Genomic DNA, 12210 nt, shown 5'->3' on the forward strand with positions numbered 1-12210 from the left:
ACTTTGTTTGGTCTTCCAAAAGAGGACACAACTAGAAATCAGTGGTTAAGTTGTATTTACAACACTGTTCCAGAACAGTTCAACGCAAATATTCAGATGTGTGCTGCGCATTTTATGGACGATGAGGACTGTTTCCTGAACCAGTAGCCTACAATGCGTCTGTGGCACAAAGGCTATAAAGTTGGGCAGTTCCAACTTTGCAAGAACAGTCTGGCGCTTCTAGCTCACAGCCTGTAAGTACGTTTTTTATATTTAAATAATTTGCCACAGACGATTCAAACGTGACTTCTAACTGGACATGTCACTAGACTGAAGAGTAAATTCATATGAAAACCATTTAGAATTGAGAAGAGAGTGTGTGTGTGTGTATGGAATTACCACTACTCCAAACTGCTCCGGTTCAGAGAGGTTGGCAAATTCGCTCTTGTACTTGACCAGTGCGTTCAGCTGCTCCTGTTCAGGCAGGTACTTCACAAGATTCTGGAGGGGAAAACAAGACAAAGAACTTGTGTTACAAAGAATGTGTGCTACATTCGTTCAATTAACAGTTCAACTTTAACCTGCAATCTAATTGTTGCTGGTTTAGTTCTAGTGTCTAGCCATTTAGAGAAGCTCCTCACCTAAATCGACTCTCTGGCAATTAAGGACACACTAGACTAATTGAAGGTACAATATATCTCCCTGGAGAATTCTGAGGTTAAGCATCTTGCTCAAGGGCAAAACGGCACTTGAGCAGACCTGTGATCTCAGTAACCCTCCAGTTCATGAGTTGGCCCAGGCTGGAAATGAACCTACAACCTGCTCATTACCAGGTCTACTACTAAAAACTAATACTTGAATACTCTAATACTTTGTGATACATACCCTTTATTTTATTTTAACTTATTTTATTTGATTAAAAATAATGATGGACTCCGACATTTTCTTTTTTTTTTTGCTTCAAATTATGATTCCACTAGTCAGAGGATATCAAACACGTTTGATATTTTCAGCCTATTTTAGAAAATGTATTGTTTTCATTTGCTGCACATCTCCTAGCAACGAGGCGTTTTTGTGTTAGTTTGTTGTGTTCAGAATGACTTGGCCGTTGATAGTGAGTGATCCTCACTAGTTTTAGTGTTTGATGGCCAGTTTTTCCTCTGTAACTATTTAAAGAGTCGCAAGTGTATGATGCGAAGTGTTTTAAAATCTGCTCAGGTTTAAAAGGTTGTGTAGTGTATTCCAACCTTTACACTGATTTTGGCCACAATCTAGAGTTATAGAACTTACACCCAAGATTCCTCATTTGAAGTCCACTGGTTTTCCATTGCACATATCAAAAAAAGTTGGTAATGAGTTGAAAGGAATTCACACCATTAGGCTCACACAGCTTCATCATAATATGTGGTTTCATCTCAAAGCATTGGTGGGGCTATGATGTTTCGTTATCCATTTCAGCATCACTTTTCACCAATCAGCTGCTTTCAATCTCCATTGCCTATCTTATAAAAAGCAAATGCTAAGAAAAAATACATAAAATAAATGTTTTAGCAGCAATTTAATCATTTTTATGCATGCAATCATGTGAACATTTCTATCCACAGCGTGTGTTTCTCAACCTCTCGTGTACCCTTGTCACTCTCCATGAGATCATTCAATCGTAGAAATATATAGATCTCCAGCAATACTCATTTATTAACATATTGCGATCTTGTTATTTTTTGAATCCGTAACTCATAGGTATTGGCATAAAGTACTACAATATAAATAAACTTTTAATTAACTGCTTATCTGTGGGGGTTCAGGAGGGGGAGTCAGGAAGCACCTCTCTCAAGCCTCTTACTTCAAAAGGAAAAACTTTTAAGCTTCATATAGCCATATATGAACTGGTTTAGTTTATCTCCAAATGGCCACTTCATTAGTGCACATGAACATGAGCCAAATAGATGGATGGCCAATTTTGTCTATGTCAACTCAAAAATGAAATATATAGTATAGATGCAGATGGCTATTTATGTTGTTCCCATCTCAATCATTAAGATAAATATGAGAGCAGCAATTCATTTTTATGCATGCAATCATGTGAACATGTCTATCCACAGCGTGTGTTTCTCAACCTCTCGTGTACCCTTGTCACTCTCCATGAGATCATTAAATCGTAGAAATATATAGATCTCCAGCAATACTCATTTATTAACATATTGCGATCTTGTTATTTTTTGAATCCGTAACTCATAGGTATTGGCATAAAGTACTACAATATAAATAAACTTTTAATTAACTGCTTATCTGTGGGGGTTCAGGAGGGGGAGTCAGGAAGCACCTCTCTCAAGCCTCTTACTTCAAAAGGAAAAACTTTTAAGCTTCATATAGCCATATATGAACTGGTTTAGTTTATCTCCAAATGGCCACTTCATTAGTGCACATGAACATGAGCCAAATAGATGGATGGCCAATTTTGTCTATGTCAACTCAAAAATGAAATATATAGTATAGATGCAGATGGCTATTTATGTTGTTCCCATCTCAATCATTAAGATAAATATGAGGCTGCTTTTAAGTGGTAAGCAGTATAAAATAACAAAGCCCTGTTATGGATCTGAAGTAGTGGATATTTTAAAACTATAATAGTGAATGAGAACCTGCTGTGCACTGAGCTACTGAAGAATACATAAAGCTGAGCCTCACATCACTGCTGAATGATAAAAAGCAGGGGGAAATCAAAGAGAGGGAGAATGTTTAATGTATTTATAAAACAAAAATGAAATATATGCATTTAAACCATGCAACAGTAGAAAAGTGTCAAGCAGAAGATTCTGCTATGCCGCTGTACAGTATTTCTGTGATGTGCTTGATGAAAATCCAAAACCATGAGAAACAATAGTGTATAGTGACGCAGTCATATGATTCTAGCGTAGACCATCTCCTTTATTATAATTTATTTAATTTATAATTTATGCATTTAGCAGACGCTTTTATCCAAAGCGACTTACAGTGCATTCAGGCTATACATTTTTTACCAGTATGTGTGTTCCCTGGGAATTGAACCCACGACCACTGAGTCGCAGGAACACATTATTATTATAACAGCAGAAAATTTGTTCTGATGTGCATATGCATGAGACGTGTTTGTAAAGCTGTTCATAATTACCAAGTATCAGTTATACAAGCACCCTATAACATAGATGTGGAAACCGTTTACTGTGCTGCTGAAAAATGTACCCTGAATTGCTCACATTTGTGGCTGTCCTCTCTGAACATGGGCATGCTTGAAAGGTCATGAATGGTGATGAGAGGTGATGTTACCTGGATCATGGGCTCAGTCAGCTGATCCTCGTCCACCTCTAAAATCATTCTCCTGATCTCCTCATAGGGCATACGGAACGACCCCAGGAAAATGGCTAAGGTAGCGAGAGAGGCAGAGTGTACATCAAAAACTCCCTGCAGTAATTCATCAACAGGCCACACACACTCTTTGTCTTGTGTGCATGTGTGTATGTCCACTGCATGGTGATAATATCTGATAAAAAGAAAAAATGAGCTTGACGTCGTCTGCATTTGAAACTCACTTCAACTAGTCGAGACGAGGGCCAGATGAGGCAGTATCAAGATAACATTCATATATCAAGACAACAGGGTTTTCACCTCTGCCTGCATTTGTCACAAATACTCACAGTTCCTGAGCTAAAATCCGATTTCAGAAGAATGGCAATAAAGGGAAGGTGAGAGAAGGAGTAAGTGAATTACAGAAGGGTGAAAAAGGGTGAGGGACAGTGATCCGACTGGCGGGGTGTTCAGCTGGGACAGGAACATTTCATTTCTCCCTTTCCCTTTTATTACAGAACTTTGCTTATTGCCACAGAGACACTCGGACAAATGAATTAGTGTGAATATATGCAAATGAAAAACAGAGAAAAAGTAAAGAAGAGGGGAGAAAAGCAGTTTAAATGTTTAAAAACAGATGCAAAGAGAAGTGTCTGTGAAAGATTGAAAGAGAGAGAGAAGATGTTGTATAACAGCACAAGACAGGTGTTATTGTGTACCTCAAGGTTTTGAGAAAGAAAAAGAAGGAAGGACGCAAGGAAAAAAGGACACCTGAAAACTTGTTTTGATTCACATATCTTTCTGCACAGTCAGAACAGTAGGGAAATAAGTTTTTAATACTGTTTCCAAAACAACATGAAAATCATCATTCCAACCTTTACACTGATTTTGGCCACAATCTAGAGTTATAGAACTTACACCCAAGATTCCTCATTTGAAGTCCACTGGTTTTCCATTGCACATATCAAAAAAAGTTGGTAATGAGTTGAAAGGAATTCACACCATTAGGCTCACACAGCTTCATCATAATATGTGGTTTCATCTCAAAGCATTGGTGGGGCTATGATGTTTCGTTATCCATTTCAGCATCACTTTTCACCAATCAGCTGCTTTCAATCTCCATTGCCTATCTTATAAAAAGCAAATGCTAAGAAAAAATACATAAAATAAATGTTTTAGCAGCAATTTAATCATTTTTATGCATGCAATCATGTGAACATGTCTATCCACAGCGTGTGTTTCTCAACCTCTCGTGTACCCTTGTCACTCTCCATGAGATCATTAAATCGTAGAAATATATAGATCTCCAGCAATACTCATTTATTAACATATTGCGATCTTGTTATTTTTTGAATCCGTAACTCATAGGTATTGGCATAAAGTACTACAATATAAATAAACTTTTAATTAACTGCTTATCTGTGGGGGTTCAGGAGGGGGAGTCAGGAAGCACCTCTCTCAAGCCTCTTACTTCAAAAGGAAAAACTTTTAAGCTTCATATAGCCATATATGAACTGGTTTAGTTTATCTCCAAATGGCCACTTCATTAGTGCACATGAACATGAGCCAAATAGATGGATGGCCAATTTTGTCTATGTCAACTCAAAAATGAAATATATAGTATAGATGCAGATGGCTATTTATGTTGTTCCCATCTCAATCATTAAGATAAATATGAGGCTGCTTTTAAGTGGTAAGCAGTATAAAATAACAAAGCCCTGTTATGGATCTGAAGTAGTGGATATTTTAAAACTATAATAGTGAATGAGAACCTGCTGTGCACTGAGCTACTGAAGAATACATAAAGCTGAGCCTCACATCACTGCTGAATGATAAAAAGCAGGGGGAAATCAAAGAGAGGGAGAATGTTTAATGTATTTATAAAACAAAAATGAAATATATGCATTTAAACCATGCAACAGTAGAAAAGTGTCAAGCAGAAGATTCTGCTATGCCGCTGTACAGTATTTCTGTGATGTGCTTGATGAAAATCCAAAACCATGAGAAACAATAGTGTATAGTGACGCAGTCATATGATTCTAGCGTAGACCATCTCCTTTATTATAATTTATTTAATTTATAATTTATGCATTTAGCAGACGCTTTTATCCAAAGCGACTTACAGTGCATTCAGGCTATACATTTTTTACCAGTATGTGTGTTCCCTGGGAATTGAACCCACGACCACTGAGTCGCAGGAACACATTATTATTATAACAGCAGAAAATTTGTTCTGATGTGCATATGCATGAGACGTGTTTGTAAAGCTGTTCATAATTACCAAGTATCAGTTATACAAGCACCCTATAACATAGATGTGGAAACCGTTTACTGTGCTGCTGAAAAATGTACCCTGAATTGCTCACATTTGTGGCTGTCCTCTCTGAACATGGGCATGCTTGAAAGGTCATGAATGGTGATGAGAGGTGATGTTACCTGGATCATGGGCTCAGTCAGCTGATCCTCGTCCACCTCTAAAATCATTCTCCTGATCTCCTCATAGGGCATACGGAACGACCCCAGGAAAATGGCTAAGGTAGCGAGAGAGGCAGAGTGTACATCAAAAACTCCCTGCAGTAATTCATCAACAGGCCACACACACTCTTTGTCTTGTGTGCATGTGTGTATGTCCACTGCATGGTGATAATATCTGATAAAAAGAAAAAATGAGCTTGACGTCGTCTGCATTTGAAACTCACTTCAACTAGTCGAGACGAGGGCCAGATGAGGCAGTATCAAGATAACATTCATATATCAAGACAACAGGGTTTTCACCTCTGCCTGCATTTGTCACAAATACTCACAGTTCCTGAGCTAAAATCCGATTTCAGAAGAATGGCAATAAAGGGAAGGTGAGAGAAGGAGTAAGTGAATTACAGAAGGGTGAAAAAGGGTGAGGGACAGTGATCCGACTGGCGGGGTGTTCAGCTGGGACAGGAACATTTCATTTCTCCCTTTCCCTTTTATTACAGAACTTTGCTTATTGCCACAGAGACACTCGGACAAATGAATTAGTGTGAATATATGCAAATGAAAAACAGAGAAAAAGTAAAGAAGAGGGGAGAAAAGCAGTTTAAATGTTTAAAAACAGATGCAAAGAGAAGTGTCTGTGAAAGATTGAAAGAGAGAGAGAAGATGTTGTATAACAGCACAAGACAGGTGTTATTGTGTACCTCAAGGTTTTGAGAAAGAAAAAGAAGGAAGGACGCAAGGAAAAAAGGACACCTGAAAACTTGTTTTGATTCACATATCTTTCTGCACAGTCAGAACAGTAGGGAAATAAGTTTTTAATACTGTTTCCAAAACAACATGAAAATCATCATCAAAAAAAAAAAAAAAAATTAAGAGAAGACAAGTCTAAAAGCTTACTATTAATTTCTGCTCAGCTGCACTGTTTGTTATTGTTGGTCTATGCACATGCTATACTTTTTTTAAATGTGTGTTATTGCATCTAGCTCCATTTTGTGTGTATCTTTTGCTATGACAGTTTTTGAGACAGAAGCTCAAGTTCGTTGCCCCCCTTTACCCTAGTGAATGTTTAAATTGATTACAAATGATTAAAAAACAGCAAAATAAACAAACAAAAAATGATTACCAAACAAAACAAAATTAAAAAAAACCAAAACAAAAAAAAAATCAAACCAAAGCAAACCCAACCTAAAACAAAACAAAAACTAAACCAAACCAAACAAAACAAAAAAACAAAGACTACTGGATAATACTCACAGAGATTCTGTGCTATCTTCGGGTCCAGCACCTTCAGTTCTTTGACTCTCTTTTTGATTTTCTTCTCCTCCAGTTCCTCCTCTTCTCGTCGAGCTGAAAATCATCATCAACACAATTTATTACCACACCCAAGTACATGTATGCAGAAAACAAAAAATACCAGTGTGAACAAGCAGATTCACACACAGACAGTCACAAAACTGACACAGTGCTTGAAGCATACTAATGGGCTACAACAGTAGGAACACATCAGTCCGTGCTTAATTTTTCACCATTACTGTCAATCACACGTGGGAAAGAAACTAGCATTTCATCTTAAACACCACTGAACAGAAAACACTGAATAATTAAAGAGCAAAGTCTTAAGGAAAATGCATTTAATGAGGACCCGTGGGGTTCTGTGATATGTTGACCTCTCGGGGTCAGATGATGAGCAGGATGGCATTGTGAAAACATGTTATGTTGACGAGACAGGAGGAGGAGAGTGAAGTAACGTGTGCTGAATGGAAAATTGCACACTTTCAAACACCCATAATGCTCAAGAAACGCTTTGATTTGAACATGTCCATGATAGCCAAAAACAATGTGTAGCTTAAATGTAAACTTGTCTATGACGCCCAAAAACGCTAAGTACGTAGATTCGATTCGAACATGTCTATGGTGCCCCAAAACACTTTCTAGGTAGGTAGCTTCAACTGAGCTCATCTATGACATCCAAAACCGCTTTCTAGGTAGGTAACTTCAGTTTGAACATGTCTATGATACCCAATAACACTTTCTAGGTAGGTAGCTTCAATTTAAAATTGTCTATGATGCCCAAAAACACTAAGTAGGTAAAATTAATTTTAACTTGATTTCGATGTCCAAAACTTCTGTCCAGGTAGGTAGTTTCAATTTGAACATGTCCAAAAATACTGTCTAGGTAGCTCATTAGGTTTTGAGGCAGAGCCAATGAGTGTGTAATGGTCATGCTGAGAGAGTAAGGGGATTGGTCTTTGGCAAGACAGCTGTGAAGAATGAGATTAGAGCCACACAGCTGTGATGAATGCAGTAAATGGGGTCACACTCACACACACTCGCATACACACTGTATGCATTTAGCTTGCTATGCATGGAGATTTTAGGAAGGGAGTTAAATATTTTGATATCATCTTTCTCTGTCTTCCGTGTGGCTTTTAAAACAAATAAAACTTAGGAGGCAACGCAGAGGTCATTGACTAACAGGTTAAACAGCTCCCTCTTCAGATCTCAGAAGAGAGATAGTGAGTGATGAATAAAAAAAGAGAAAAGAGATGAGGAGAGGAGCAGATGGAAAGCAAGGGGTTTCAATACAAGTTTAATTATTTAAGACACCAGATTAAGAGAAGTAAACGCAGGTCTCCGGAGAGAAGTGCATAATTGTCTTGTGCACTAATTAACACGGCTGTCTGGATACCAACTTGAAAAACACAGGAGCGGGGTTAATCTACAGGAAAAGAGCCCTATTCACACAAACAGCTAACCCAGATGCATAGCTAAACCACAACAGCATGAGCATTTTACATTCACACATAGAGATGACAGTGACTACAGAAGAAAGTCAAAGTGACTAGATAACACCATTCAAGCTCCACAGGTTATTCAGCCACTAGCTATGTTCCAACCTAGTGAGCTGCCTACCTAGACTGCATTGCAAAGCACTACAGGCACACCGGCGACAGGCCAAAAGTGACACCTTTTGGTCAATCTAAGGCAACAGTACATACTAGCAGAAAAGGCAATTCCAGAATGTTCAGAAAGTTAGATTTTTGAAAGAATATAATATTTAATTTATTTTTTGGAGCGAGGGTTGGGGGAGTGTCTTATGCTCACCAAGAGTAATTGTTTGCTCAAAAATACAAAAAGTATTTTTTATTTAAAAAAAATAAATACTGTGAAATATTACCATTTTCCAATTTGATATATTTTAAAATGCAATTTATTCCTGTGATGGAAAAGCTGAATTTTCAGCAGCCATTACTGCAGTTTTCAGTGCCACATCATCCGTCAGAAATCATTCTAATATGCTGAATTGATACTCAAGAAACATTTCACATTATTATCAATGTTGAAAACGGTTCTACTTTTATGGAAACTGTGATTTTTATTTATTTATTTATTTATTATCAGCATTTATTTGTTCTTTTCTTAGCAAAATTTTAAATATATTTACTGCCACTTTTATTTAATTTAATATTTTCTTACTGAACAACAGAAGAAAAAAAAAAAACATACCGACCCCAAACATTTGAACAGCATTTTCAATTGGTAACATTGATTCAATTTTAGTTAGGATGCCATCTTAGAAGGCATTTTTCTATGTAGGGAAGTAGACAGCAAGGCAGCTCACTAGGTTTCAAAGCCCTATTGAGTACTGAGTATTGTCTCTGGTTGTATTTTTTTTTTCTTAAATACCCAATGGATGGAGTCAGCATGGGGAAGGGGCCACATGCAGGAAAAACCCACTCTCCATACATCCACACACTTACTGTACTTGAGTGGCTCTTCCACAGGTTCACTCTCCTCAGACACTTTAGTGAGCAGAGAAAGGATGGAGAAGATAGAAAACAGAACAAGAATGCAAGTAACAGAATCAGAGACAGCAGCCAACAGAAAAAGACAGTGAAAGCCAGAAAAACAAAAGAAAATAAGACAGAAACAGAAAAAAATGAGCCTGAAGACCAAGAGAAAGTAGAGACGTGATTTCTCATTAAATTCCACAATTAATTGTTAATTATGCTAAAACTCTGGAGCAGACAAATTTGATTTGGCGAATTGTGGGATGGCTAAAACTTGAGAAAGTAAAACCCTAAAGAACTAATTGTAATCAGCTGGCAAGAGGGAGGAAGATCATTAAAGATTCATGTTCTCTATGTAATTGGAACAAATTGGCTGATTTATCCTGATATCACACGCAGATCTCTAAGACCAGTTCAAACACTGACAGATGTAGCACATGAAATGCATGACAGCATGTGCTTTTCCGATCATTTCAGGCCTGTGATGTACTAGGGCACTCAGTGAATGTGAACTCTAAAAACACAAGAGTCCGTGAACAGCTGGAATATCGATCTGAGCACGGCCCTCTCACCACCCCTCCATCTAGCCATTCCATTCATATCACCCCTCTTCTACAGGAATAGAAGAAAGCAACTGTGTGTGGGATAAAGATATGCAGTATTGATCTGTTCATCATGATTAACAGCCGTGCCATCAAAACTATGCCCATTCATTACATACACACTAAACACGTATGCAAGTCAGATGATGCATGATTCACGGTGCCGTCTCTCAGAAGCACACAAAACCAAAGCGTGTTTAACGGCCTTCACTGCTTGAGTGCATGGCTAATAAATTTATGATATTATGGCCTCTTTAAAGCATCCAAGGATTGTGTTTTTCTTGCTTTTGAATGGGAAAGCATGTGGTAAAGAATTTATTTCTTATAGGAATAGTTCAATAGATTCAACAACTAAATCTATTATCTGTTTTGTTCATCAAGATAATCTTCAAAAATGAACGCATTGTATGAACAATGTATGGAAGTAAAAAGCGGACAACATGCCGCATGACAACAGCGTCACCACAACTAAGCTTTCTGACAACCCATTCTTTATTTGAAATCTACACGTTTGAGTTAGAATAGTATAAACACAAAGAGGCTCTAAAAGCAGTCTAGTGAGTAGGTGTGTTATGCCTTTCGGTCGATTCTGTGTATCATCTGTGTTCATAAATCTATAGATTCAGCTACACCAAACTGAACTATATATTGCCTCACTTACAAGCACAGCTGATTAATATTAAACAGACAAATAAATTTTGACGTAGACAAAGAACAGGGCTTTAAAGGTCTTTCAGACAGGTAATTTTTCACATACTATGTACTACACTGACACCATATTAAAGGGCACATTAAAGGCCAAGCAAAAGTCACTAAACATCCTTAAAAGCTCTTTGAAAGAGCACTTGGATTTGCAGTTTGCCTGGTGAGCGAAGTTGCAGCAAGAATGCCAGTGTTGCAGATCTAAGCAAATTCTGTGATTGCTGCCACATAGTTGTAGTGAGAAGTCGTTAACCCCATCAATTAACATTTAGATCACTAATGAAAGGGCAACTGACATGTAATGGTCTAACATGGTGTCTCCAAATGTCACGAAGACTATATACAGGGTTTCTGCAGACATGAACAAGTTAAATTTAAGACTTTTTAAGACCTTTTTAATACCACCTTATATGAAATTTAAGACCTAAACCTGTAATGGCAATACACATTTTATTTCATACATATATGTAATATTTAATGTGTATAAATTAAAAAGAAAACAAAATATCATTGCTGTAATAAATGGTATTTATAACTATGATATACAGTGAACTTTTAATGTCAGCAGACAATATTCCATACAAAATATCCCCACAAAATAACTGCATCACTGAGATTTTTGGTGGAGTAAACAATTTATTCAGAAGCAATATTTTCATCAGTGTTCTATCAGCTTTTACATACTTAAATCTGCATATTTACCTTTACAAAGGCCTATTTTTAACCTTTTTAGATGTATGCATCATCTTACATGTCAAATTATTACAATTTATCAATAAATTCAATATAAACTATAGGGCTGCTACCAGTCAGATTAAATAATTTACACAGCAAATAACAATAATTACAACTGCAATAAATAATGTTATGAGATTAATGTTTTAAATGCATTTATGAGTATACAAATAAGAAATGTTGAAGGGAAAAATGCATACTTTTCAACAAACTTCTCAACTGAACTACCACTAAGGGACGGTAAGTGAATATTGAGTCATTCATTCAACTGATTGAGTGTGTTATCATGCTGGTATATTAAGGACTTTCGTGGACAGCTGACTCCTAAAGTTTTTGATATTCTTCATATTCTGTGTGGTGGTCAGATAAGTTTAAATAGATTTTTACCTTTTATGGGCATTTTACCTTAATAAAGCCATTTTTCTATAAGTGTGCATTATCTTTTGAGTCAAATTCTTACATTTAACTTGTGAATAAGAATAATAAGACATTTGGGCTCAGGGACGCGGGAAGTAGGGGGCTGAGGGGGCTGCAGCACCCCCTGTTTTCACATGGTTGCAAATGCAACGTCAAGTTTGTTCCTTTAAATGTATTCAGTTTTAGCA

General features: G+C 37.0%; 1 protein-coding gene across 1 annotated transcript in view; it reads right to left on the reverse strand.

Annotated features, from left to right (window-relative positions):
* The window catches only part of LOC107741707 (protein diaphanous homolog 3-like), a gene marked incomplete at its 5' end in the record, with an annotated part of 277834 nt that overhangs the window by 127950 nt on the left and 137674 nt on the right, over positions 1-12210 (reverse strand). Inside the window, 3 exons of the mRNA XM_016554479.1 lie at positions 379-480; positions 5740-5834; positions 7030-7122. Of these exons, the coding sequence (XP_016409965.1) occupies positions 379-480; positions 5740-5834; positions 7030-7122 (290 nt within the window). The remainder of the gene's footprint in view (positions 1-378; positions 481-5739; positions 5835-7029; positions 7123-12210) is intronic.

The sequence above is a fragment of the Sinocyclocheilus rhinocerous genome, unplaced genomic scaffold (assembly GCF_001515625.1).
Source record: "Sinocyclocheilus rhinocerous isolate Xijiao unplaced genomic scaffold, SAMN03320098_v1.1 scaffold796, whole genome shotgun sequence".
Classification (NCBI taxonomy): domain Eukaryota; kingdom Metazoa; phylum Chordata; class Actinopteri; order Cypriniformes; family Cyprinidae; genus Sinocyclocheilus; species Sinocyclocheilus rhinocerous.